The 27,550-nt window shown below is 49.9% G+C and overlaps 2 protein-coding genes across 3 annotated transcripts in view; both read left to right on the forward strand.

Moving 5' to 3' along the window:
* The first annotated feature begins 1,632 nt into the window (after nt 1–1,632).
* On the forward strand, nt 1,633–12,255 carry SELENOT (selenoprotein T). The gene is made up of 6 exons (XM_078616506.1): nt 1,633–1,840; nt 5,528–5,638; nt 7,787–7,913; nt 8,726–8,813; nt 9,475–9,640; nt 10,721–12,255. Exons 1-5 carry the CDS (start codon nt 1,674–1,676, stop codon nt 9,594–9,596), a joined length of 615 nt encoding a protein of 204 aa, XP_078472632.1. The 5' UTR covers nt 1,633–1,673; the 3' UTR covers nt 9,597–9,640; nt 10,721–12,255.
* Nucleotides 12,256–18,875: 6,620 nt separating this feature from the next.
* The window catches only part of LOC144734423 (ATP-binding cassette sub-family C member 5-like), a 36,491-nt gene continuing 27,816 nt past the window's right edge, over nt 18,876–27,550 (forward strand). For both annotated transcript variants that reach the window (XM_078616606.1, XM_078616605.1), the window contains exons 1-3: nt 18,876–19,015; nt 22,475–22,571; nt 24,582–24,751. In XM_078616606.1, coding sequence (XP_078472732.1) covers nt 22,482–22,571; nt 24,582–24,751 — 260 coding nt within the window. In that variant the 5' untranslated portion in view covers nt 18,876–19,015; nt 22,475–22,481. The remainder of the gene's footprint in view (nt 19,016–22,474; nt 22,572–24,581; nt 24,752–27,550) is intronic.

The raw sequence follows: 27,550 nt of genomic DNA on the forward strand, positions 1-27,550 counted from the left end.
CTTCTTCGCTCGCCTCAGGGTCCTCGAGGTGTACAGGTCCTCAAGGGTGGGTAGATTGCAGCCAATCACCTTCTCAGCAGTGCGGATGATACGCTGCAGTCTGCTCTTGTCCTTGGCAGTGGTAGCAGCGTACCAGATGGTGATGGAGGAGGTGAGGATGGACTCAATGATGGTTGTGTAGAAGTGCACCATCATTGTCTTTGGCAGGTCGAATTTCTTCAGCTGCCGTAGGAAGTACATCCTCTGTTGTGCTCTCTTGGTGAGGGAGCTGATGTTCAGTTCCCACTTAAGGTCCTGGGAGAGGATAGTGCCCAGGAAGTGGAAGGACTCCACAGTGTTGACTGGGGAGTCGTACAGGGTGATGGGGATGAGTTGGGCTATATTCTTCATGAAGTCCACAACCATCTCCACTGTCTTAAGAGCATTAAGCTCTAAGTTGTTCTGGCTACACCAGGTCACCAGGTTGTCAGCTTCCCACTTATAGTCAGACTCATCCCCACCAGAGATGAGCCCAATGATGGTGGTGTCGTCAGCAAACTTCAAGAGTTTAATTTTGGCGTGCTGGTTCCAAATCTGGCATCAGTTTTTGTCTATCACATCAGGTTTTTGAGATATCAAATATTGCGTTTTCAATAAAAACTGCAGAAGAAAATTATTAAATAAATGTGGATATCTACATAAAATGATATTATAAACACACTATCCTAAAAATGTGTAGTAGGTTCTAATTAGGTGCACACACACGCAACTTGGAGGCAACACTATTTATTAAACGGTAAATAATATAACACTCTACATGAGGTGGTGACCACCTTCCTCAACTCACTAACACTCTGGAACACGACACAGACTGGACCAGGCAGGCAACGGCCTGCCTGGCCCAGGACGACGACTCGGGACTTTACGACCGAAGATGTCTTCACCTTGGAGTACAGTACAACAGCCGCCTCGCTCTGCGTTCACACCACGCTTATATTTGGTTTGGCGTGGCTGGCTCCGCCCCGGCGTGGCTGGCTCTCTTCAGGCCACGCCTCCCTTCCCAGGACACGCCTCACTTCCCCCACCTCTGGGAGGGTCCGGATCCCTCCACCACGTGACCCCCCAGGCACCCCCTTGGGGCCCCCAGCCTTCGTACGGGCCGACACAGTAGTGACCTTTCTCTGTCACTACAAATGCAGCAGCATATTTTAACACTAAAGCAGTCACTGACTCGCAACAACTTGCAATCATAAGTGACAGAGTTAATTTCGGGTAAAATCAATGAAAATGGGGTATGCCGATAGCATAAAAATGAGATGTGATAGAGCAAATCTGAGATCAGATTTGGAATCAGCACTCTGAACTTAGTCTAAAACAGCTGCAAAAGTCCAGGCCAGAAAAAAACATTTTGTTTGTTGACCAGTGAATTATTATCCTTAGGTTTTTTCGGTAAAGTCACGTAGGTAAAAATTTTAAATTAATAAAAGTAAAATAAAAATAAAATAAAAATCACGACGTTTCGGAGGCAACACAAGCTTCCGTCTTCAGGTGGAACCGTCACAGCACGATAGCTGTATCAAGTGAATTATTGCCACCCTCACGCTTGAGTGACGTCACCACGAGGGGGCGGGGCGGTGACGTCACTCGGCCCGTAGTCACGTGGCGCGCCAAAGCGGTTCGGCAGTGAACGAACGATGGCGGCGCGGGTGGCCTTGTGGTGTTCGGCAACTGCGGCGCTGCTGATGATGGCGATGCTGGTGCCGGGCCCCGGGCTCGGACCGGCCACGGCGAGGGCCGACGGCTCGGTGCGGCAGATGCGCACGCACCTGTTCGCGGGGCCCGTGCTCAAGATCGAGTACTGGTGAGGGCGGCGTGTTGATGTTGTGGCGGTGGTGGTGGTGGCGGTGGCGTGGTGCGTGCACGAGGCGGTCGCGGGGCGTGAGGCCCGGCCGAATGGGATGCGGAAGACGGCGGGGGAGAGACCCGGGAGAGGTGTGTGTTGAGAGATGGGGAGAGGTAGGGGAGAGACCCGGGGAGAGAGATGGAGAGCGGTAGGGGAGAGAGGTGGGGAGAGAGATGGAGAGATGTGGGGAGAGACCCGGGGAGAGCTGTGGGGAGAGAGACCCGGGGAGAGGTGTGCGGAGAGAGATGGGGAGATCGATGGGGAGAGAGATGGAGAGCGGTAGGAGAGAGACCGGGAGAGAGGTAGGGGAGAGCCCGGGGTGAGACGGAGAGAGAGGTAGGAGAGAGACAAAGGAGAGGTAGGAGAGAGATAAGGGAGAGAGACACGGGGAGAGAGACACGGGGAGAGAGACACGGGGAGAGAGACACGGGGAGAGAGACACGGGGAGAGAGACACGGGGAGAGAGACACGGGGAGAGAGACACGGGGAGAGAGACACGGGGAGAGAGACACGGGGAGAGAGACACGGGGAGAGAGACACGGGGAGAGAGACACGGGGAGAGAGACAAGGGAGAGAGGGGAGAGGCACGGGAGAGCGATAGGGAGAGAGGATGAGAAATATGAAGCGGGGGAGGGGGGTAAGAAGGAGATTAAAAAGAAGAGGGGGGGTAGACAATGGAGATGTAGGGGAAGAGATAAGGAGCGGGAGAGAGACAAAGAGGGCAGGGGAAATAGCGGAGATGGAGAGAGATACGGGAGCGCAGTGGGAATGGTTTATAGGAGGAGAATGAAGAGGGGAGAGATACCGAGGGGATGGGCCACATATGGCGATGTAAAGCGAGAAGAAAGGTGGAGACAGAAAAGACGGAAGGGATGGGAGAGAAGGAAGAGAGAGAGAGCAGAAGAACGTGAGAGGGGAATGATTTAAAGGGGAGAGACGAGATAAGGGAGGGAGATGGAAGGGGAGAATTAACGTTTATAGGAGAAATGGGAAGGGCAGAGGGAGACACGAGGAGGATAGGGAACAGGGGGAGGGCACTGGCCACAGTTGGGTGACGGGAGGAGAGAGGGGGGTGGCTGGAGAGTTGATGAAGGGAGAGGGGATGACGTTGAGGGGAGGATAGGAGAGAGGGAGACGAAGGTGGAGGGGGGCAGTTGAGACGAATCGGGGAGAGATTTGAGAGGAAATGAGTCTCGAGACGAGAGATCAAAATGTTGATTTTGATTCTCCATGACGAATTTAAGGTGGATTTCCATCGTAATTTCTAACATTTATGCTGATGCCTTGCTTTTTATGTCTTGCTGTGTGACTTTATAAACATATAGCGTCTCGTTTAAACCCATGACGACAACCCTTGCAAATAAAGAGTGCATCTCTGTTTGTCCTGATAGGGCTTTATAATGTTACCATCACCTGTTGAAATGAAGTTCATACTAAGACTTGAGATCAGAGAACACGGGCAGCTCAGAGGCTTTGGCAGGACACGTCCTTAGAAGCGATGATCGCCGGGTGGCCGGGAAGAATGACAGCCGTGAGGTTTAAATGTGCCCTAGGGAACACGTCGACCGAGGAGATGGAGCAATTAAATCAGATCGTTTGCAGGAGCGAGATGGAGTGTTGCACGATAGGATCGTGAAAGTCGGTGGCAACTCGGGGGAAGGCCTTGATCCAGGAGTGAATAACTCATGGCTGGTGGTGATGATGATAATGATAATGCCCTCACTGTTTCCGTGACTTGGCAAAGCGTTGTTCTCCTGGCCTGGGGGTTGGACTTTATCCGGCATGGCGAGGTCTTTGGTCGACAAAGGGGCTGAAGGTCTCAACCTCCGTAAACGGAGCAGGCACATTCCAGCTGCCACACTCGGGGTCAAGGTTGAAATTTGTGGGCAGCCATCGCCCTAACGAGCTTTTGACACGAGCGGCGCATTGAAGCAAAACTGTTTTTATTTTACGAAGTAAAGGACCACTAAGCTTCGATTTAAAGCTTTCGTGACTGCAGGGATTCATCTTCTTGGTTCGTTCGGTTAAGTCACGTAGAAGGGAAATAATAAAATCATTAAAAAAAATAATAATAATAAAAATTATTCAAATAATACAAATAAAACAATACAATTAAATTATTTTATTCTGTTTTATTATTATTGTATTATTTCCCTTCTACGTGACTTTACCGAAAGAACCAAGAAGACCACTAAGCTGTAGAGCTCTTTTTTCTGAAGCGAGCTGGCTACCACAAATGATAGTTCAGCGAAGTGCCTAATCATCACGTGGGAATTGATAGCAGTAGCCAAATACTGTGAATGCATGTGGATTCTAAATGTGGAGTGAAAAATCGGAGGACCCGGAGAAAACCCCACGCGACCACGGGAAGAGAGACATGCAAACTCCAAATATACAGCGAGGCGTCAGGGTCGGGTTTCTAACCCACGACCTCCTGTATACCAGCCGAGCTAACATCTCCTAGCCAACGTGGCATCATTGGTCAGAGCCAGGGACACATCGTCAACCTCTCCATTTAAAGCTTTCGTGACTGCAGGGATTCATCTTCTTGGTTCTTTTGGTAAAGTCACGTAGAAGGGAAATAATAAAATAATAAAAATAAAACATAATAAAATACAATTCTCACGACGTTTCGGCCACAACGCAAGCAGGCGTCCTCAGGTGAAGAACAGAGCTGCCGGAAAGACAGCGTCCGAATGAAGCCAGCGTCCATTCATTCGGACGCTGTCTTTCCGACAGCCCTGTTCTTCACCTGAGGACGGCTGCTTGCGTTGTGGCCGAAACGTCGTGAGAATTTTATTTTATTATGTTTTATTATTTTATTATATCCCGAAAGAACCAAGAAGATCGTCAACCTCGTCATGGAGATGATGACGATGTAGCAACGCGAGTTCTGTTGGGAGGTTTGCTCCCCCCTGCACACGATCTGCGCTGCCTTGAGGTCTGTGTGTTCAGCAGGCTAATTATAATGATTGGCTGCAGTTCTGCTACTGAGCATCATTGATTAACCCTCCAAGCATGTTTAACACACCTGTGGCATTAATCGGGATTGGTTTTGTGGCTCACGAATTGTGATAACGAGTGCGTTAAATGGGCATGGTGTAATCATGAATGGAAGGTGAAATATTGGGATGCGTTTATGGATAGGTGTTTGGGGTAGTTATAGGGATGGGGTTATGTACAGTGGTTATGGATAAGCGTAGAGATAGGATTAGGTAGGTATAATGTTGAGGTTATGGATAGCGTTAGTTGGGGGTTGTTTTTTGAAATTGGAGTTATGATTTAAGGTTAAGTACTTATTTATGTAACCCAGGTCGCCCTTGCAATATAATCAGTGTTTAATTTGTCTCCATGAGTTTATGTCCTGGTTAAATAAAGGATAGATACAAAGTTGTGGGTGAGATACGCATACGTTTGATGGCTAGCAATGAGGCTAAGGATCTTCATGGGGTGATATTTGGGGTTTCGGTAGTGCTAGGGTAGGGGAAATGGTTAGGGGGTGAAGGTAGGGATGGCAGTGAAGGGGTTAAGGTTGGGCGATCGGCACTCCGGGGCCGCGGTATGTCACACCTCGTGAGCGTCGGCTCGTGGGACACTTCGGTTTTTGGCATTAATGGCGCGGTGTGTGCCCTGGTTGCCCGGCAGTGTCTCCTGAGGGTACCGGCGGGTGTTCGAGGAGTACTCCCGCGTCATCGCCGAGAGATTCCCGGACATCCGCGTGGAGGGCGATAACTACCTCCCACAGCCCCTGTACAGGTAAGAGCCGCTCTCACAACGGGCCTAGCGAGTCCCTGCTCTCCCCTCGTCCCCCGTCTGTTGACTCTCCTGCCTCCCTTACCTCTCTTACTTTTATTTTTCCTCTCTTGCCTCTCTCCTGCCTCTTTCCTGCCTCTCGCTTTCATTTCACTCTTCACTCTTGCTTCTTCCCTGCCTCTTCCCTTCCTCTCCCCCACCTCTCCACTCCCCCCCCCCATCTTCCCTAGAGAGGGAGGTTGTGATGGTAGCGTTTGGACCTAGTCTGCTTTGGGGACCATTAAACGGCGAGCAAATTGGCCTTTAGGCAGCGGGTCTGTCTTAATTATGTGCATGATGGCTGTGCCACTGTGGCAGGGCTAGTTCTGTCGGTGTACACGCACAGTCCTTTCGTCAGTGCACTGCTTGATGGGCGCTTCAACACACGTTGTGCGTCACGGGGGGCTTATTTGACCATACTTCACCACGCCGGTCACCGCTCGGTGAGGCGACAGGAGCACAATGGACGATATAACTTCCGAGATCTGACGAGATTGGCCAAAGGCCGCACCAGTGTATGGGGAATGGCTGCACCAGTGTGGGGCAGGGCTCGCTTGGCTAATCCCTCCTGCCAACTCATTTCGTTTGGCCCAAGGCAAACGGCGTTCCCCAAATATTTCATTAAAATCAGCTCGCTGCGAGGAGGTGGCTGGGTGGTGGTGGTGGTGGTGCAGAGGTCGGAGATGCTGAGCCGGCACCGCTGAGGCTCTGGGTTCGAATCCATGTTTCAGCCATCACCTGTGGTTAAACTAGCAGGCTCTGAAGCACTTGCAAAGAATACAATCCTTTACCTCTTCTGGTAATACTACAGGTGGTTATGATGTCCAAACACCAAATTAGATACCTTTTACTAGGCATCAAGTTTATATTAACCACACACGCTTGTGGAAATATATACACACAAATATGCTTCGATAATATACACATTGTCTTTGAAGATGATTAGCCTACACCAGTGAGACAGCTGGTTCTGTCTCATTGATGCTATAGACCAAAGGATACCAAAAAGGCGAGCAGTACAAGGACGATGGAAATGCCAAAGCATTAGAAATTGGTGCCTGCATGGTGTTTGAACATCTTAACACCTGTATTATTGGTTATTTTGGTAAAATCACGTAGAAGGGAAATAATAAAATAACACAAATAAAACTATAAAATTCTCACGACGTTTCGATTGCAACACAAGCAATCATCATCAGGTGTGAAAACGACATCAAAAAAATCTGAAAATGTGGTGGTTTTTTAATTAACGTCAGCACCACCACTTTTTTCAAATTTTCTTGATGTGGTTTTCACACCTGATGATGATTGCTTGTGTTGCCATCGAAACGTCGTGAGAATTGTATTGTTTTATTTGTATTATTTTATTATTTCCCTTCTACGTGACTTTACCGAAAGAACCAAGAATATGAATCCCTGCAGTCACGAAAGCTTTAAATCGAAATCTTAACACCTGTTTTATTGCCAGAAATGGAAAATCCTCAATTTTTTTTATCCTCTTCACAACTGCCAAAGAAGGTCCCACATATAAGTAGTCGCAGGTTGATGGTCTCAGCTCGGTGTACTAATCACGTGAGAAAATAAAATAAAAATAATTTGGCCAAAATCCGGCTCTGGGAATTCGAGGTATCATTTTGATTGTTGTGCGATGAACGTTACGATGGTAGGGCTGGTGGACAAGTGCTGCCCCTTTGCTGTGAGCACCAGGGGACACTTGTAGCAGGGGATCTCTGTGATATCCGCCCGCTTGCGCCGCTCTCTACACACGACGAGTTGCACTGCCGCGCGAGGGTTCGGAGTGGATTCTCTGTCTCGCGACGCGGCGCCGATGGCGCAATTGGGATAAAGTTGGAGAATAAAACGCAACAAAAAAGTTTATTGAGTAAATTGAATTGCGACCCTGAAATCTTGACGTACGTACGTACGCACGCGTGCTGAACTTCTTCCGCACCGTACGTAGCCAACCGCGCTAATCGGACAACGAATTAAATCTCTCGGCAGAGTGAGTGAATATTTCCGTGCCTGCTTCCGCTGACCCGCGCGCGTGCGTGCTTCCCTCCCGTGTCGTCGTGGTCTCCCTTCTCCCGCCAAACGGCCCCGCGCGCTCCTCAGGTACATCGCCTCTTTCTTCTCCGTCTTCAAGCTGGTGCTCATCGGCCTCGTGCTGAGTGGGAAGAACCTCTTCCCCATGCTCGGAGTGGACACTCCCGGCGTGTGGACGTGGAGTCAGGAGAACAAGGTGCCGAGCGGAACGCCGGGCTACAATAAACAGCGGGACTGCGACGGAATTGTCGAATGTTGCCGATACTAGCCAATAAAATAGTGGGCTGCTCGATCTGAGTATTGCTTGCCGATGAATCGATTGCCCAAGTGAATAGACGTTTTCAAGATGGCTGCCCAATCAACTTTGAGCGGCTGCCGGATCGACTGAGCCGAATCGAAACGATTAACTTCGATTCACGATCCACAAGAGTATATATATGGGCAAAAACACGACCCTGTGGCCCACACCACGCCTCCTTTCATATAATAAGCAAATCTCTGATCGGTGATTTCGTCGCGTGTCCGATTTTATCGTATTACCGCGTCGCCGCTAGCGTCCCAGTGTTTCTCTCTCCTTAGCTGTGTACGGCGTTTCTCTTCTGAATGCACATCTCTTGTCTTCTATTCCTCTTTTGAACACATGTCCTGTCTCCGTTTTATGTCGCCTGTCTGAATACGCGTGCGTTGCGTATTTCCTTTCGAATGCATCTCTTGTTTCGCATATCTCTTTTACTGAATAAATAATCCGTCTCTGTTTTTTATATATATATATCGCCTGTTTGAATACACCTACTGTCTGGCCTGTGTCTCCCTTCTTAATACATCTGCCTGTCCCCGGACATCCCTTGTGAGCGCAAGGGATGTGGGTATGAGTGGAGGGGCTTCACTTCGGATTTTCCTTCGCCCCCCCCCGCTCCACTTCCCCCTGCGTTCCCCTTCGGACGACCAATGCGTGCCCCCCTCCTGCGTGCCCCCCTCCTGCGTGCCCCCCTCCTGTGCCGTGCGCAGCTCTACGCCTGCCTCATGATCTTCTTTGTGAGCAACATGGTGGAGACGCAGTGCATGTCGACGGGCGCTTTCGAGGTCTCCCTCAACGGTGAGCGCCGTACGGATGGGGTCGCACGCGCCACCGCGTTGCGTCCCATCGCACGCGTCGTAACGTGGCGCGGTGTTTTGACGTGTGCAATTAACCGGTGTGTGGCCTGGCGTTCGTGCGCACGCACGCGCGCGTACGCATGGTTCGCTGGTATGGTGTGGCGTTGGTACGGGTGAGAATCTGATGCGTTGTGTGATGGTGTGGTGGGTTAATGTGTTGTTCTGGCTCTGTGTTGTTGCATTCTTTGGTTTTATCACAAAGTGCTTATGTTCAATCAAATAGAGACCCTCCCACCCACGTGCAATGGCTGAGCTGTGTGTGTGTGTGTTTGTGCTTGCCCGAGTTCGGGGAGCGCAGGCGCAGTGCTTGGTGCACTGCACGATGCACCTGGTACCACGAGTTCGATTCCCGCTCGCGACCAACGTCGATGACGAATATCTGAACTGATCCTGGGACTCCGCGAGGTCGACTCGGCCTTAAACGAGCACCCGGTGGTGTGCGTAAATATCAGCGCCGGGGAGACGAAGGCGGCGAGGCGTCATGGTGGCGGCGGCCCGCGCTTCCGTCCCGTGCGCCTTTTCCGTCCTTAATAGGCGGCCTGCGAGCGGCACTTGCCAAGGCGGTCCGTGATCCCTTGTCTGCCTGCCTGCGTGTCCCACAGACGTGCCCGTGTGGTCTAAGCTGCAGTCGGGCCGAGTGCCGAGCCCCCAGGAGATCCTCCAGATCCTGGACAACCATGTGAAGCTGAGCGTCGGCTCCGCGGGCCGCATGCAGCCCTCGTAGCGACTCGCGCGGCGACGGCAGTGGCGGCAGCAGCAGGGGCGTCCGTGAGTGGCGCCGTCGTCCGTCGTGAAGCGAGCGCGGGATGGTCAGGGTGGAGCACGCAGTGGTTCGACTCCCGACCCGGGCGTCTTTCTGCGTGGAGTCTGAATGGGTTCCACGATTGTGAGATGTTAACTGCCTCGCCTGGTCTACAGGAGGCCGTTGGTTCTATCCCGACTCTGACGCCTGTATGTTTGGAGTTAGCATGTTCTCCCCGTGGTCACGTGGGTTTTTCTATCCGCATTTAGAATCAAAACGCGATTAGAGCATTTGGCTGCTATACATTTCCACGCGATAAGCCACTTCGTTGAGCTATCATTTGAGGCCAGGTCGCTTCTCAAAAAGAGCTACATAGCTCAGTGGGCCCTTACCTGGTGAACAAATTTTTTTTTTTAGTTTAGTTTGTTTCTCCCCCAGTTTTACATGGGTTTCCTCTGGGTTCTCCAGTCGTAGCTAAAACAAACATGCGGTGTCACTGCTGTTGGCTGAAAACGTACCTGCAAATTTCTCGACTGAGATGACCCATTGCAAAATTGGCCCCTGCCCTCGACTGTTAAAAACTTGGCAGGACCCCCTCCTCCTGAAACAAGAGTATTGAGACTCGGCGATGCTTTCCCGGGTAAACAAGCGTAGTAATGAGAATGAGAATCGGTACATACCGACACGGTTACCATGTCGTCAGCGGTCACGTGTGTTACATGTCACGAGTCGCCGACGCGTCTCGTATGTTGGATGCGTCACGAGCAGCCATGTCACACGTGTCATGACTGGCCATTCGTGTCTAAATGCCCCACTGCGCCCGTTGTTAACTCCGTAATAATAATTTGCTTTTGTTTGAGCTGCCCTCTACGCACGGAGCGACTCCGAGCGCTCGACAAGCGACGGGCGACTTTCGTCACGTCCCATCTGAAACATTTGAAAGGGCACCCCCAGTGGCAGCTGTGGCACAGGGTGACCCCGGGCCTGCGCAATGGGGCATTTGTCTGCCGGTCGGGGGGGGTGAAGATTGCTTTGCGATTTACGATCCCTCTCCCTGTGCCCTTCTCTCTCTTTCTCTCCCCCTCCCTGCCTCCCTCCCTCACCAGTCGGCACAAGACGCGGTCTGCGGACGGACGGAAGGGTTCCGCGTGGGTCAATGACGGGCCGCTCTGAATCCTGGCCTCGCCTGGAGGAGCGGACCCTGACAGAAACGTTCCCACGCGGCTCTCCCCTCCGCCGCAAGGTCTCCGTCTCCGTGCCACGGACGGCTGCTGCTGCCCCATCCTCCCCCCACCCACGATGCCCGGCGGCGATGGCGGGCGGTTCGTTGACGCGAGCTCTGGGCCTCGCGTGTGAAGGTGGCAGTGTGGCCGTAGCGCGAGGCCGTACGGATGAAGCGCTCCCGGCAAACGTAGCTGCTCTCTTTCGCAGTTCATTACTGCCTTGACTCGCTCCCTCCAATTGAAACTCCCCGCCACCCTCCCTCAACCCCCACTGTAGATTACCTCAGAAAATGGCGAAACTCCCGTCCCTACCGTGATTGTTCTGCGTCCGTATGCAGACGCAGGGCGTGCGTGACGGGGTCGTGGCTCCACTCACCCACCTCTCCGCGTCGCTCCTCGTGAGAGACGGGGGGGGGGGGGTGTGGGAGGGTGGTTCACGCCGCCGCCATCACGCAGCATCCTGAAGGAACGGCTTTGCCTGAGCCGACACGCGCACACACGTGGGCGCTGGTGCCCTTGATTAACCCGGGCACGTGCCCCCCCCCCTCCCCACCTTTTAATCATGAATTGTGACCCCCTTAATTATTGTGACCCCTTAATTAACTTAATCTTAGCTAGAAGTCCATTATTGCATGGGGGTCGGCTGCTCGGAAGTTATGATTATTATTTAATAACTGCACAGTTCCCTGTTGATAAATCGACGGGTAAAATAATTGAGGGTTTTCTGTTCTTCATACCGGGATTAGTCTTTGAGCGCTCGAAGTGGGACGCGAGTCAATTAGCGGCGACAACTTGCTTGACCTCGCCCTTCCTGCTTGACCTCGCGGCCGCGCTCGCTTCGCCCGAACGAGCGGCCGCTACGAACCGGGAAGCGAGGAGAGCGCGGCACCGCCACGCGGCCAGCAACGAGCCGGCAACGCCGAGAAAACGTCGCCACCACTTTACCTGTCGCCCCCCCCATGAACGTGGGGGGGAGCGGAGGCCGGGAGCGAGCCTCGTAGGCGACATGGCGGACTTGCTACACCACCCAGCCCCACCACCCCCCACCACTCTCCTACCGCCCTCCGCCATGGAGGACCATCGTGCCCCGATGAAAACAGAATTCCAGCCACCACTGCGGACTAGCGCGTTCAATTGCTAGGGCGTCTCTGAGCCCGCTATACTTGTGATTTATATTTTAATAACCGTCTCGTAATCTGTTGCCATCAGCGTGTAGGGAGGGGGCAGCCCTGGCGATCCGCTCTCGGTTCCTTTTAGGGTCCGTGCGGGCTGGTCGCGATTCACCCACCACTTTAGTCCGCGGGCCATTGAGGTCCGTACAACGCGAGGTAGTTTATATCCAGTGATACCAGTTTGTGTGTATGGCTACTTAAAGTGTATCATGTAATCAAACGCTTATTAAACAAGGTTATTGTATGCTTCACTTTTATTGGTGATTTAAAATGTAATTTTGGGTTAGGCCACCTCATGATTTGACCAAATTTGTGTCGTTAAGACCCCTCCCTAGTCAAGAATTTAAAAAAATCCGGAAGTCATTCTGATTCTAGATTTGAAGTTTTCGTGACTGCAAGGATTCATAATCTTTGGTTTTTTCGGTAAAGTCACGTAGGTAAAAAATAAAATAAATGAAAACAACTAAATTAAGTCACAACGTTTCGGGCGCAACACAAGCGTCCTTCATTATTCTGACTTGCTGTATTTTTATTCGGACTGCCTTGGATCTTGTCCTGATGATCCGTGCCGTAGTTTCAAATGATATGTCGCACAATCTTATCGCTCAATCTGCTGCCGAGAATCTTACTTCATCCCAGCGGCGAGCGAGCTGAAAAAAGCGCAATTGGCGCATCGTTAAAACGCTTGCGCACCGCGGGACAAGAATTTGGTTGGATCGGGTGGGGTGGAGGGTTGTTGACTAATTATGTCAGATCATTAATACGTGGCCTAAACCAAAAAAAATATATAAATCGTAATATCAGCCGTTTACGAGTTAAAGATCTCGATAAAACTAAAAATTTTCCGTCCCAAATGGTACCAGCAAGGAAGATATTTAGTGTGGGCCAAGGGATTCGTTCACTGATACAAGCTAATGGTTGCGGTTTGATTGCAAGAATCGATTAATTTTCCTCCACAATTTGGTAAATGTCACGACCCGCGCACCCATCGCATACAAACTTCAACAAATTGATTCCTCGTATAAACTCTTCCCACGCCTACGATTCGACACGTGTATCGTGAACGCAGAAGATCGATTTAAACCGGTGAATCGATGCGTCGTTACGTGGCTAACGGTGCGGCGGGCTCCTCTATAACCCCCTTTGCGGATCGCCGGATTCCTGTTGCGTCTCCCTCGATGTGCGTGTGTGTGTGCAGTCCGTGTTGTATTTATGTAATGTGGGTCTCCCCCTATGTGAGTTGTGCGGTAGTTCCCGCACGTGTGATACTACTAATACTACTACGTAGGTTTACGCGGTTGTGCTGTCTAGCTCTGACGGCGTTTGCACAACGCGACGAAGCTAAATAATCAACACGGGTTCGCTCTCCGGCGTCGAACACCAGCAGCAGCGGCCAGCGATGCTGAATTTAATCGAGCGTGATCGTGTAGCCGCCTTCGTTGGGTTCCTGACGGAAGCCACCAACCACGTTGGTCGAACTGTTGGAACGCTGCGCCGAACTGCACGCGGCACGACCCGAAAAAGCGTCGCCGGAGATGTAACGGCCGTGCGATTGTTGCCGGGGCCGGTTGACGGCGCGTGGAGCGAGTGGGACGAGGCGAGCTTTGCCGGCCCCGGTAAGGGGGGGCCCGCGGTGAGCGAGGCTGTTTGTACCACGGGAAGTTAATAAATCGTGCTGCTCCCTAGCATGACCTCCGTGCGTTGTCGATTCCCTCCGCGTGAATTCGCTCTGACACGGCACCAATACTCTTGTATGCTTGTTGAACTTCTTTCGCACCGAACGTAGCCAACCTTGCTAATCGGAGTTTTGTTGACTCCTACCCTTCCCCCCCCGAAGCCCCTAACCCTAGACCCACATCTCTTTATAGCCCCTCTTTCCTGCCAAAATGTTTTTTTAACTTTTCCCCCCAACCCCCTCAACATTTTTTGGGGGCCTTTCACTTTTTTTTCCTTGCCAGTTGTCTCGTGTCCCCTGCCTGACGCCGACCACCTAACCGCAGTGCCCAAGCTCTGCGTGTCCTCTGTATTAAGTTGTTTTCGGCCAATCAATGAGTGTTTACATGTCGGAGAAAACTGGAGCGCCCGGAGAAAACCCACGCGTGCGAGGGTGAGATGCTCCTGTGCGGACGGAACATTTTAGTTTTGCTGTCCTGCCGTCAAGTGGCAAGCCACTGTGTGGGCAACATCCACGACGCCCGCGTGAAGGGAGTTTTAACAAAAATCTGCGCGATCGATCGACCTCAATAAAGTAGTCATCGGAGTGCACGTCACGGCAGAACGCGAGCGGTACGGGGGCACGGAGCAACAAGGAAGGAATTGCCGACTATAATCAACCAGAAATGTCTCTCCGTCCTGCGTGTGACGTCACTCGGCATGAGGTCCACCCCCTCGCGTGACGTCATGCCACGAGGCCCACCCCCCCTCATTAATATTCATGAGTGGGTGGACTTTTACACGAACGCATTAAAAAATTATTACGCAGTCGCTTAAAATATGACGTTTCTTTACAGAAAGTGACGGTAAAAAATATAAATCTACGCTGCACAGTGCTACGTCCGTGTGTGACGTCACTGCAAAAGAGCCCCCCCCCCCATTAATTAATGTTCATGCCCGCGTGGAAATTTCCACTCACGTACAAGAAGGTCGCCCACTCCACATGCCGCACCCCTCCCCTCATTAATAATCATGAGCGGGTGACGTCACTCCACATGCCGCACCCCTCCACAAGAACCATGAGGGGTGACGTCACTCCACATGCCGCACCCCTCCACAATAACCATGAGGGGGTGACGTCACTCCACATGCTGCACCCCTCCACAATAACCATGAGCGGGTGACGTCACTCCACATGCCACACCCCTCCACAATAACCATGAGGGGGTGACGTCACTCCACATGCCACACCCCTCCACAATAACCATGAGCGGGTGACGTCACTCCACATGCTGCACCCCTCCACAATAACCATGAGGGGGTGACGCCACTCCACATGCTGCACCCCTCCACAATAACCATGAGGGGGTGACGTCACTCCACATGCCGCACCCCTCCCCTCATTAATAATCATGAGCGGGTGACGTCACTCCACATGCTGCACCCCTCCACAAGAACCATGAGCGGGTGACGTCACTCCACATGCCGCACCCCTCCCCAATAACCATGAGCGGGTGACGTCACCACATGCCGCACCCCTCCCCAATAACCATTAGCGGGTGACGTCACTCCACATGGGGCAACCCCCCCCCCCCCCTCATTAATAATCATGAGCTGAACAATTTTCTATTGAATATTTCAGACCTCGGCGGCGAACACACCCGACTAAGCAGAGTTAATTACAACCTGTGCACAACGAGTAGCATAAGGGGCCGTCCATAAATGACGTCACGCACCTCGGGGGGGGGGGGGTCAGATATTTGTGACGATGTGTGACGAGGGGGGGGAGTTTGAGAAATGTGACGTCACATCAAAATGCGCAACTTTCAATAAATACAGACAACACGTTCTACTTAACTAAATATACTTTCAAATAAATGTTTTCTCCTACAACATCAGAGTGCAGCGCCACATTAAATACGCACAATAGTTTAAAGCGATTTGAAGCATGTTTTTTTTTGCGGGGGGCAGAGCTTTGTGACGTCATATTGGAGGGGGGGGGCAGAGCTTTGTGACGTCATTTTTGAGGGGGGGGTCTGACTTTTTGTGACGCCGTGTGACGAGGGGGGGGGGGTCTAAAATCGTCCAAAATCGCGGGACGTCATTTTTTTTGTAGTAAATTTTTAAAAATAATGGGATCTTTTAAAATTTTAGACGTGACGGAAAGGAACGTCTGAATCGATGTGTCTTGCACAGACCGCGCAGTTGAGAGAGACGAGGCGCGTTTTGCGATGTCTGTTGTCGAGCAGAGCTGGGGTTTAGAAGCCGAACCAAGCTGAATTTCTGGTTTCGGCCGAAAACGAAACCAGACCGAAAGTAAAAAAAATATTTTCGGCCGAAATAGTAAATACACCATGCCCAGGTGGAGTGACCCACCAACCCTTGCTGCTGCCCCCACTGTGCTGCAGCGCAGGCGGCGTGTAGACTTGCCTTGATGCTGGTAGGAACCACCTGGTTCCACCAGCCCACAGGGGATTATTGTGTCTGTCCGTCCGTCGTGCATCCAAAAATGGGAGGGGTGGGGCTGGGTGGAGAGGAGAGGGTGGGGAGGGGCTGGGTGGGGAGGGTGGGGCTGGGTGGGGCTGGGAGGGGTGGGGCTGGGTGGGGAGGGTGGGGCTGGGTGGGGCTGGGAGGGGTGGGGCTGGGTGGGGAGGGGCTGGTCACCCTGTGGTGCCCTTATAAAACTCAATGTTTAACCTACTCACGCCGGCTTGTGCCCGCCCTCACAGTCGGCCATATTTGCGGAATACACCACGCCGCCGTTGACCCTGGCCATTGACCGAGCAACCCAACGTTCCTACCAGCTCCCTCCGCAGGAATGTGTTTAAAAAAAAACGCCAATTAAGACTCTGTCGGGGCTTTTCACGCGTTGGCTTTCGCGACCAATATTTATAATACAGCTTTTTTGGGAGGGGGGGTTAGATCGTGTGGTTAACCCGCCACCATCGGACACAGCCAATTAGTGAGGTCTGTCACGTCAAAACAAAACGTGCCAATTCGTTATTCCTTCAGCCCCACCGGTGTGTTGGAGAGTAAATCCACGACGTTGACATTTTGACGACAACGTTTCGCTGGTCATCGGAAAATTTTGCCAGAATTGTGAAGAGATCTACCTGCTTAGGGTTTTAATTAGAACCAGATGGCCTCATATCACTCTGTAGGGGTTAATAATTATTGTTTATCAATTTACCTCTTCGCAGTCTGAATCCATAGATCTCGCCAACATTAAACAGCCTTGCAGCGTTCTGGAAACTGTCGAGTGATACATTACAAGCCCTAGGTAAAACTAAAACTCAATAACACTCTTATCTTAAAACTCCATATGTAGTCGAGAACCAACTCGCGGACCTCATGTGTACCAGGCGATGTTGTTAACATCTCACCACCAGCTTAAAATACGCTGCCAAGCTTAGCAGTGTTCATTGGAGCGCTGTCTTTCAGACAGCTCTGTCTTCACCTGAGGACGGCTGCTTGTGTTGTGACCGAAACGTCGTGAGAATTTTATTTTAATGTTTTATTATTTCATTACGTTTTATTTTTATTATTTTATTATGTTTAATTTTTATTATTTTAATATGTTTTATTTGTATAATTTTATTATGTTTTATTATCATTATTTTATTATTTCCCTTCTACGTGACTTTACCGAAAGAACCAAGAAGATGACAGCAGGGCATTGTTGCGTCTTGCAGGGTGGGTGGAGGCACGGGGCGGTGCTCTGGGGATTTTCCACAACAGCCATTGCCAGCTGAGAGTCAGTCTCCCTCCCTCCCCTTCCTCCATCCCTCCCCTTCCTCCATCCCTCCTCCCCTGGGAGGGATCAGCAACGGCGTGCCGGAGACAGGAGGTGACCCTCCTCATCATCCTCCTCATCATCATCTTCCTCATCATCATCCTCATCATCATCCTCATCATCATCATCCTCCTCCTCATCATCATCATCATCCTCATCATCATCATCCTCATCATCATCATCCTCCTCATCATCATCATCCTCATCCTCCTCATCATCCTCCTCATCATCATCCTCATTATCCTCATCCTCCTCATCATCATCCTCCTCATCATCATCCTCATCATCATCATCCTCATCATCATCATCCTCATCATCATCCTCCTCATCATCATCATCCTCCTCCTCATCATCATCCTCATCATCCTCCTCATCATCCTCATACTCATCATCCTCATCATCATCCTCATCATAATCATCATACTCATCATCATCATCCTCCTCCTCATCATCATCATCCTCATCATCATCCTCATCATCATCCTCATCATCATCATCCTCATCATCATCCTCATCATCATCATCCTCCTCATCATCCTCCTCATCATCATACTCATCATCATCATCCTCCTCATCATCCTCATCATCATCATCCTCATCATCCTCCTCATCATCATCATCCAATTCACACAGAGCGGGCGTGGGGGGGGGCAAAGGGGGGTTGCTCACCCCCACGACACCGCACCGATTGTTCTCGAGGCACTGCCCCCGAGTGTGAAACACCGCACCAACCTGCACCGGGTGTCTTTACACTTTACAGCGGCACTAATCACGGGGAGTGAGTTAGTTAGTTGTGTGTGTAAGCCGTGCTTGTGCACCACAACCAGTGCAGTAACACGCGTTTTTTTCATTATCTGTCTACACTGAACCCAGGTTAGAACCACACAACGCATTGCATCGTTCGGACCCTGAGCTGCACTGCATCGAAAGTTTAAACCACACAACTGCGTCGTTCAGACCCCAAACTGCACCGAAGTTAGAACCACGCAATGCATTTGCACCGAATTCAGAACCACACCGGAACGAGTGCACGCTCCCATTGGCTGCATCAACACCCGCGGGCCGCCGCTCATTGGACCGCGTTTTCGCCCAGCAACAAGGGGACCAATCACGAGGCGCCGCTCCCGGAAGCCGCGCTGTCGCAGTGCGGAGCACGGGCGAAACCATTTTCAACAAGAGGGGGGGTGAGCAGAGTGGAGAGCGTATTGTGTACAACAAACGGTGGGCGAAAGCAAGTCTGCGCGCACGTTTTGAAACAAAACAAGACACGCTTGTATAGCACCGTAACAACGAGATGTTATTTATTTTTTTCAAAGAAACCGATAAAAAATAAGCACAAAATGCTCGTTTCACGACCCCCCCCCTTCGCCGCGTTGATCCCGAGACCCGCGGCGTCACGTGACTGCGCGATGTGGTCGAGTCGACGCGAAGCCGCGCGGCTCAGTCGGAGTTGGCGGCTTCACGCGGCAACAGCAGCAGCAGTGGCAGCAGCAGCAGCAGCAGCGGCCTCTGTTTCTCTGTGTCTCTCTCGTTCTCATCGTCTCCGCCGCAACGACTACAGTGAGCCCGCCGCCTCCATCTCTCTCTCCCGCACCTTCTTCACCGAGACACCTCCCCCCCCCTTTTCTAGGCCCCAATTCTCTACAGCGCCCCCCTCCTCTCGCGTGCCCTTTTAACTCTTTATTTTCTAGCTCCCGTTATGCGACTCGTTTTTTTCCACATCCTCTTGTCTATAGCCTCCCCCCACACACAATCCCCCCACTCGTAACTTCCCCTCTAAAGCCCCCCCCCCCCGGCCTTCTTTATTACCGACCCTATTCGTCTACAGCCCCCCATTCTCAAAACTATCATTCTCTACAACCTTCATTGTAATCGTCCCACGCTATGCAGCCCCCCCCCTCTCTCCCACTTCTCAAGCTCTCTGCTGTCTCGAGCCCCCCTTTAACCTCCCTTCTACCCCCCCCCATTCAACTGCCCCCCACCCCCCCCATTTTTCTCGAGCCCCCCTCTGATTGGGGCTCCCCTCCCCCACTCTGTGCGAACGGTCGCCATGATGATCCGGCGGTGTTCATCAACAACATCATCAATAATAATAACATCACTATCATCAATAATAACATCATCACCATCAACACCATAAATAATAATAACATCACCATCATCAATAATAACATCGTCATCAGCATCGACATCAATAATATCATCATCAATAATTACATTACCATCATCAATAATAACATCACCATCAATAATACAATCACCATCATCAATAACGTCAGCACCATCAACACCATCATCAATAATAACGTCATCACCATCATCAATAATGACATCATCTTTACCATCAATAATATCACCATCAAACACCATTAATACCATCACCTTCATCAATACCATAAATAACATCATCACCATCAAACACCATCTTCACCATCAAAAACCATCAATAATTACATCGCCATCAAACATCATCATGAATAATGACGTCACCATCAAACATCAATAATGACATCACCATCAAACATCAATAACGACATCACCATCGTAGTCATATCGTATTCGTCAACAATAAACATCAACGTCTGTCGAATTGTAATGATCAATAACATCACAATCGTCAACAACAGCCTCATCAACACCACCCGGTCCACAATATCTGCATCCACATCGGCGTCAAACATAACATCGTAATAATCGATTATAATATCAATACAATCGTGAAAATACTCCGGTAATTATGAGCAATATCAAATCCTCAACGGCATCTATCGGTATAAAAATATAATCGTTAATAAAAAAAATCCACATCATCATCATCATTGCAGATCGGTTACGTGTGAGAGATCGTGCGTAGTTTTTGAGTCAGACCTATTTTTGTTGATCTGCTTGGTGTCTTTTGTAAACATCAACACTGGGAAGACAAAGGCGGTCCGGCCCTGCCCCCCCCTCGAGGCTTTAATAGGCGCTCACTAACAACACTTTCACCAACAGCCCATTAACGGCTTTAGATCGGCGAGGGGGTCGTTAGGGGGGATCTTTTTGTCTGAGCTTTGTAATTTGTGTTTGAATTTGGGGCTTGTAGTTGTGGCGAGTGCTGTAGCCGTCACTGGGGAGACAAAGGTGGCCGGGCGTGATGCTGGTCACCCACTCATCCTCGTGTGGCACGGTGCCGGCCTTAATAGGTGCTCGCTGACAGCACTTGCTCCAACAGTCTGTTAAGGCTATACTGGGGGTCTTTGTGGTTGCTTGTGTGGCATGTGAATGTCTGCGTTACGTGTGAGTACTGTAGCTGGTGGGGTTTGTAGCACACGTCGTCACTGGGGAGACAAAGGTGGCCGGGCGTGGTGCTGATCATCCACCCCCACGTGGTTGCTGTTCGCTAACACCACTTGCCCCTACAGTCTGTTAAGGAAGGCTATGCCGGGGGGGGGGGTCTGCGGTTGTGTGTGTGTAGAGTTTACGGGAAGGGGGGTCACATCTAATGCAGGACCTCGGTAGATATCAGGGAAACCCCTAAACATCACAAGAACATTGTGTCAGTGTGGATAATTCCGTGAATAATAATAATAGCGCTAGTATGAATAGCAAGGTTATTTTGTTTATCCTGGTGAGAACTAAATGACCGTAATATCTCCTGAAGATCGGGGTGATTATCAAGCGACACGGAATTTGCTGATATTTGTACAAATTCAGTCAAGTTTCACAATAGTGCAACATTTACATGAGGCAGCTGCGTGCTATTTCATTAGTAACTTGGTGACGTAGATTTATTTTTTCAGTGGATATGGAGACTATTCCTACGCTTAATACAGAGTGCCGATCATTTTAACTTGGTATGATTTATATCTGTTGATCAGCCCCTTTTTTCAATTTGTATGAAAAAAAAATCGATGTTCGTATATCCCAAATGAAATTCATACATTCCAAAAACTCTGCTAAATATTTCATAACATCAGCTTCGACCCGTGCTTTGGCCACGTTGCTGCTCCCTTTGACAATGGTTGGGATGAGAAGGGATATGGGACCTCATCCAACTTCAAAAATGATTTGGGGTCCCCCTACATTTACCTCCCGGAGTTGCGGGGGTGGGGTGTGCATGCGTGTACGGATGTGCTTGATGTTGCGCGCCTGTTTATAGGTCGACTCAGCCTTAAATGAGTAACCTGGTGCGCTGTGTAAAACATCGCCACTGGGGAGACAAAGGCGCGCGGGAACGTGGTGCTGGTCACCCCTTGTGTGCCGTGCCGGCCTTCATAGGTGCTCGCTAACAGCACTTCCCCCAACCATCTTAAGGTCATACAGGGGGGATCTTTGTATTTGTTTATATGTTATCGTGTCTATGAGTGCTTGCGTGCATGTGTGTGTATGCCTTGTCAGCTCCAGGTTTGTGAATATTAGTGGTAGTGGTGAAGTGATAATGGGCTGCAGTGGTTTAGACAGCTGATCTCAATCGCGAGCTATGTGGGTGGGCTGTTTTGACTTGGACGCTGTTGTCAACATAATGTGTTTACGACACTGCAGAGTTCCTCGCTGTTGACGATATAAAGATGAGTAATTTGTTGACTTGCACAGTCCTCTAAATATTCAATGAGTGGTGTGCCCTGGTATATCGATTTTCTTAACAAACTCCCAGGAAGACCAACTATAGCCTGGTTGTCACTTGTAAAGTTATTTATATCAAATCAAATGATAGAATTATTTTATAACGGTAGTGTAAGGAGAGATAAAAATAACTTCACTTGAAAGTACCAAAAATCACAAGTCGATTCTGGAATGCACGCTCCCACGATATACCGCAGTAAGTACCGCGATCACGTCGCAGCGTCGAGTGAAAATATCGTGCCCTCGTTGACGTGCGGCCGCGTTGTGCAATTGACGCCACAGGCTGCGGAACCATCCCGTAGATGATGAGTTTGATGACAGACCGTGGCGCGAGTGATGGAGCGACGTTCATTTGCGCGTGTCTTCACGGTGACTGGCGCGTGTGTGCGTGCTTGTGTGCTTGCGTGCGTTCCGTAGGATTGGGATGTCCCAGCGTGACGCCGTCACCATGAAGGCCTCAGTGGAGCAGGGCGGCCCGGCGAGGCTCGGCTACCGCGTTCGCTATAGCAGCTCGGTGAGTGGGGACGTGTGTGAAAAAGAGCTTTGTAGTTAAAGTCACTTAGGTTAAAAGAAAACAAATTAATTAAATCACAACGTTTCGGAGGCAACACAAGCTTCCGTATTCAGGTGAAACCGTCACAGGAAAATTTATTAATTTGTTTTCTTTTAACCTACGTGACTTTACCAAAAAAAAACCAAAGAGGATGAATCCTTGCAGTCACGAAAGCTTCAAATCTAGAATTAAGCTTTATAGTTCATCGGATTCCTCCTGTATATAAATATATATTCCTATTCTGAGCGACAGCTCTTCCGTCTGAGTTCACGGACGGGCGTACCGTGTACCTTCCCCCAGCGGTGGCACCTTAATGCCGAAAGTTCCTCCTTCCAAGCCAGCCTTGGGGTGCAACCGGAAAATATTGAGCGAGAAACGAAGCCTCGGCGACGACAGCTTCACCCGCAAAGTTGTGCTGGTCTCGCCACACAGGGAACTCCTGGATTAGGCTGTGGCGTTTCAGACCGCCCCACTGATGATAGAGGTGGCTGGGTGTCTGGCCTTAAACCCACATTTTTGGGATAATGGCCAAGAAACCGGTCATCTCGGTTTTGGCTTTTGAAGTTAGTTGATCAAAGCTTCCCATCGTGCTCCACCAAAGTGCCCAGAGTGCACCCCACCTCGTCAGGTCTCGGGGGGCGGGGGGCTAAGCAGAATTGAGCCTGGTAAGTGCTTGGATGGGTGACCATTGTGGTGTGGGGTTGTGAGGTGGCCACCGGATGGATGGTGGTGCCGAGTTGTGATCCCCGCGTGTGTGGTGGGTTTTCTCCGGGCACTCTAGTTTCCTCCCACACTCGAATTGAAGGAATTGAGCCCAACAGCCCAATGTAGTAGGACCCTCCCGAAAGAGAATATGGGGACTCGTTGAGTTTTTCCTGGATAATTAATTTGTGTTAAAGATGAATGGGGGCATGGAGCGTGGTGGCGCAGTGCTAAACATACTTTCATATTGATCCAACGACTTCAATTGGACTCATGGCCACGGCTAACATCAGTGGCGAGCGACATGGGAACCGGTTCTGCCTCTTTCACTTTCTTCATTCCTCACTGCCTGCACAAACTTCCCCGATAACTGACGGGGCATGGGGGGGAGGCTTTCATCCGGCAGTGGATTGGCAAAGGTGTGCAAATTGTTACTAATATTTTATAAGCAAACCCCCGCTGGTGTTTCCCTCGGGCATTTGGCTCCATCCTCAACTCTTGACAGTGCCAGCTCTTCCTGCATGCACATTTCGGAGGGCTTGTGTCTCTTCTGTTGAATTGGCAGTTGAAGAGCCTTTTGGGAACGTTTCTTGTTTACAGCGAATTGCGTATATGCCAGGGTACATGGTGTACTGGTTTCTCCCAATGCGCCGGTGTTGTGATGGATAGAGAAGTCACTGTGGAGGGCGTCAGGGTGCATGAGCTGGTTTTAACTGTCTTCTATTTTATCGGGACATTGTTTAAATAAAGAAAACGTTTTATAGCAACACGTTGAGATTCAACATATATTGTTTGGTTAATGCCACGTGGTGACCCGGCCAAATTTGTTTTGTAATACCCTCCACCACGTAACAGAGTCAAACAATTTCAGGTATCACTTGTTACAAGCATTTAATGCGGGATTAATTGTTGCTTCGGCTCGCTCATCAAGTGAGTTGAAGAAAAACCCTCGCAAACAAATTTAGCAGATCTGACTTTTCACTTGAAGCTGCATCAAGCATCTTCTGGAAGAAAAAAAACATGACAAGCTTGTTCCTGTATTGTTACGAGACATTTAAGAAGCCGGGTCAAGTGACACGGTTCCTGGATTTCATTCTGAATTTCAGGATTTTCCCGAAGATGCTCGGTGCATTTTCAAGCAAAGCAGGAAAAGGTTCGATAGACTTAGGCGACCAGGTGGTGTGGATGTGGCAAATGGACGTTTCAAAGATGTGTTTATATATCCTTGAGTCTGGGTCGGCTCACCTGGTTCTCTGCGTCCCCCCACAGGGTCACGTCGCCGTTCCCGACGGCATGGAGGTGGCCGGCCGTGCAGAAGGCCTCCCCCTCGACCCTTCGGTCCACTCGCACATGGGCATGCTGGGAGAGTCAGGCCAGCGACACCGCCGGAAGTACCAGGCCGGCATTCATCTTCTCAAGCCCTTCCGCACCACCTCTAAGTGAGCAGTCGTGTCACCTTCCGTGCCTGTTCTCGTGGCGTGGCGGGTGTTGTTTCCAAGCTCCAAGTTTATTTTGTTTCGCCAGGGTGAGAACTGGGGAGGCGAGGATGAGTGGCTGACCCGGGTCAGCGACATGGACGAAAGCAATTACGAGAAAACTAGTACGACAAAGGAACGAATTGAACTCGGCGCAGAAACGACTGCGTTACAGTGGGGGGGTCTGTGGCACCCAAGAGATTTGAGTTCAATGAAGAAACGACCGAGAAACAGTCCCGTGTGTTAACCACGATGGCTGTGGCAACTCCGTTCGTTTCTCAGTTGTGCTTGTTGCTCCAGACCGTCCTGCACGTGCGCCAAAATGATAAACGTTTGAAAATAGTTTTTTCGTTGTGCGGCTACCGGTGGTAACGCAAAGCATCCGATTTCTAATTACTCCTGGCTAGGTTCGTGCGATGTGCGTACAATGAGCCGATTTTATTAGGGGGGGTGGGGTGGTGGGGTTTATCCCAGGGGTTGTCCCCGCCCCCCCCTCCATAAACCTGATCCTCTTATGTCTAGTGATGGGAGGACTAGCCCGGTACATGAACCCCCTGGGGTTGTCCGGCCGCTTTATGAGCTCTGGCCACTGTAGGTGTCGTCTTACACTCACCCCCGATAAAAGGTTTCCCATTTCCCACGCCGCGTGTTTGTGCTTCCAGCCCCTGTGTTTTTTAGCGGGCGGTTGTGATGTCGTTTGACTGACACGTTCGCTCGAGTACAGGTCAGCTGGCAAGTTTCCTAAATGCATGTGTTGGGTATGCCTGAATGAAGAATAACAGCTTTACAAAGCCTTTGGGGGCGGTGACGTGGCCCAGCGGTAGCGTGTTAGACCATCAACTAGCTACACCGGGCACCCACTGGGCATCACAACACGATCCACGTATGGTTCTCTATTCGAGTCTGTCGGTCGATGTCCAACACTCTGGGTCTCTGTTTAAATGTACGGTAGGTTTTCGCTTAACGTGTGGCGGGGTTTACACTATAACTCATTTTCGCTGTATGTATTCTTCATGTTGAAATTCTTTCGCACCGTACGTAGCCAACTGCTAATCGAAGGTGCAAGTTAAACGAAGACTTACTGTATATGCATCTCTTATGTGCGGTCATCGGTGACGGTACTGAAACACGTTACACTTGAGAATCCTGTTTAATCACAACTCATTCCACGCAAGTTTATGGCTCTCTATGCAAGGATGAGTATACGAGTTTCTTTATGGATTTACAGGTCCCGATGCGAGTCTAAGGTTCTCCGAGTACGTAAATGGATTTCGGATTTAACTGTACGGATCTTTCTGTGCGAGGTCATTGAAGTCCGTTAACTCCCTCGACTAATTACCGGACAGTTTAATCACAGGCAGCTGAAACTTGGCTTCAAACCGTGGATCTCGATGTTTGTGACCTCAGAGCCACCCTGGCCTCCTCTGCCGAGTCGACTTTTAAATAGACGTGTGACAAATACGACAATGTAAAATATCCTACGCATGCCCTTAGTCTTGACCTTCCTCATCCATCACTGACCACCCCGAAGTCTGGAGGGACCTCTGTTTGGGGAGCAGAAGCCCCCATATGAGGAACGAGTTCATAAAGCTTGTCTTCGCCAGGCAAAAGTTTTCAATAAATATTATAATGAGCCTGATATGATTTTTTGTATCTACGATCAGACACGAACGACTCCTCCAAAAATGTGTATTTTTCCGCAAAAACAAAAATAGTTGACGACTTCATTCAACTTATATTTAAAGATGTACTCATCGGAAACCGCTCAATTTATAGATTCTGTTTTTAGTAGAAAGAACTAAAATTTATTAACTTAATGCTCTGAGTGGAAGCTCCTATCTTTTACTGTTTTTTTATTATATAATTCTGATTTTAACTTGATATGCATATTTTTTAGTTCAAAACCGCTTTAATCCGAAATATCTCAAACAATAAAAGATAGAACAATGGTTCCCACTTGAATTTTATTTTCTGTTTAACGCTCTATCAAACGAAAAAACCCGCAATCTTATATTTTGTACGGTGTTTGAATGACACGCACAAACATGTTTACGGGGCACTTAAAATCGAGATTTGGGGGCCTTAAAATAAAAAAATATTGTGAGTTTCTGATTTTCCTTGCTCATGTCCTAAAAGCTACCTATGTACCAAATTTCAGCTTTCTACCTCATCGGGAAGTATTCTATAGGTTTTTGAGACATACAGATTAAGGTATTATTTTATATAGATACTGCTGAGGCAGTAGAGTGGCAAGGTTGTGTCGGCGATTCTATGAAATGTCAAGGTTAATAATCTAAATGTAATTGAATGATCGATTCTTTTTTTTGGTCTCCTTTTCCACTCGGTTGCATTGTTTTTGTTGGGCTTTTGTCATCTCCATGTCACCGTCCACCAGTGGCAAATTATCGACAACTTCAGCAATTCGTAATCTGGCCACGGGACGTGGTTCGTTTTTTAGACGCCCATCAGCCCGAATGCCATTTGAGAGTAATTTTTTTTTGAATTGCAAACAATCGATTCCTACTATTTCCGTGTTATCCGATTGGTCGAGTAATCAAAACGATAATCATTCGCGCAGTGACTTATTTAATAAACAACCCATTATAGGACCGCAGAGCTTGGGCAATTGGTGGCACTTTTTCTGGCCGCTTTGCCAAGCGTTTTAGCACGAAAAGTGTGAAAATCCTACGTTTGTTTTTAAGCGCGATTTGCACGAATGACTCTCTATACGCACGCATACGTACGTACATGAATGATGGGATA

Source organism: Lampetra planeri, chromosome 51, assembly GCF_965212315.1.
Source record: "Lampetra planeri chromosome 51, kcLamPlan1.2.h2, whole genome shotgun sequence".
NCBI lineage: Eukaryota > Metazoa > Chordata > Hyperoartia > Petromyzontiformes > Petromyzontidae > Lampetra > Lampetra planeri.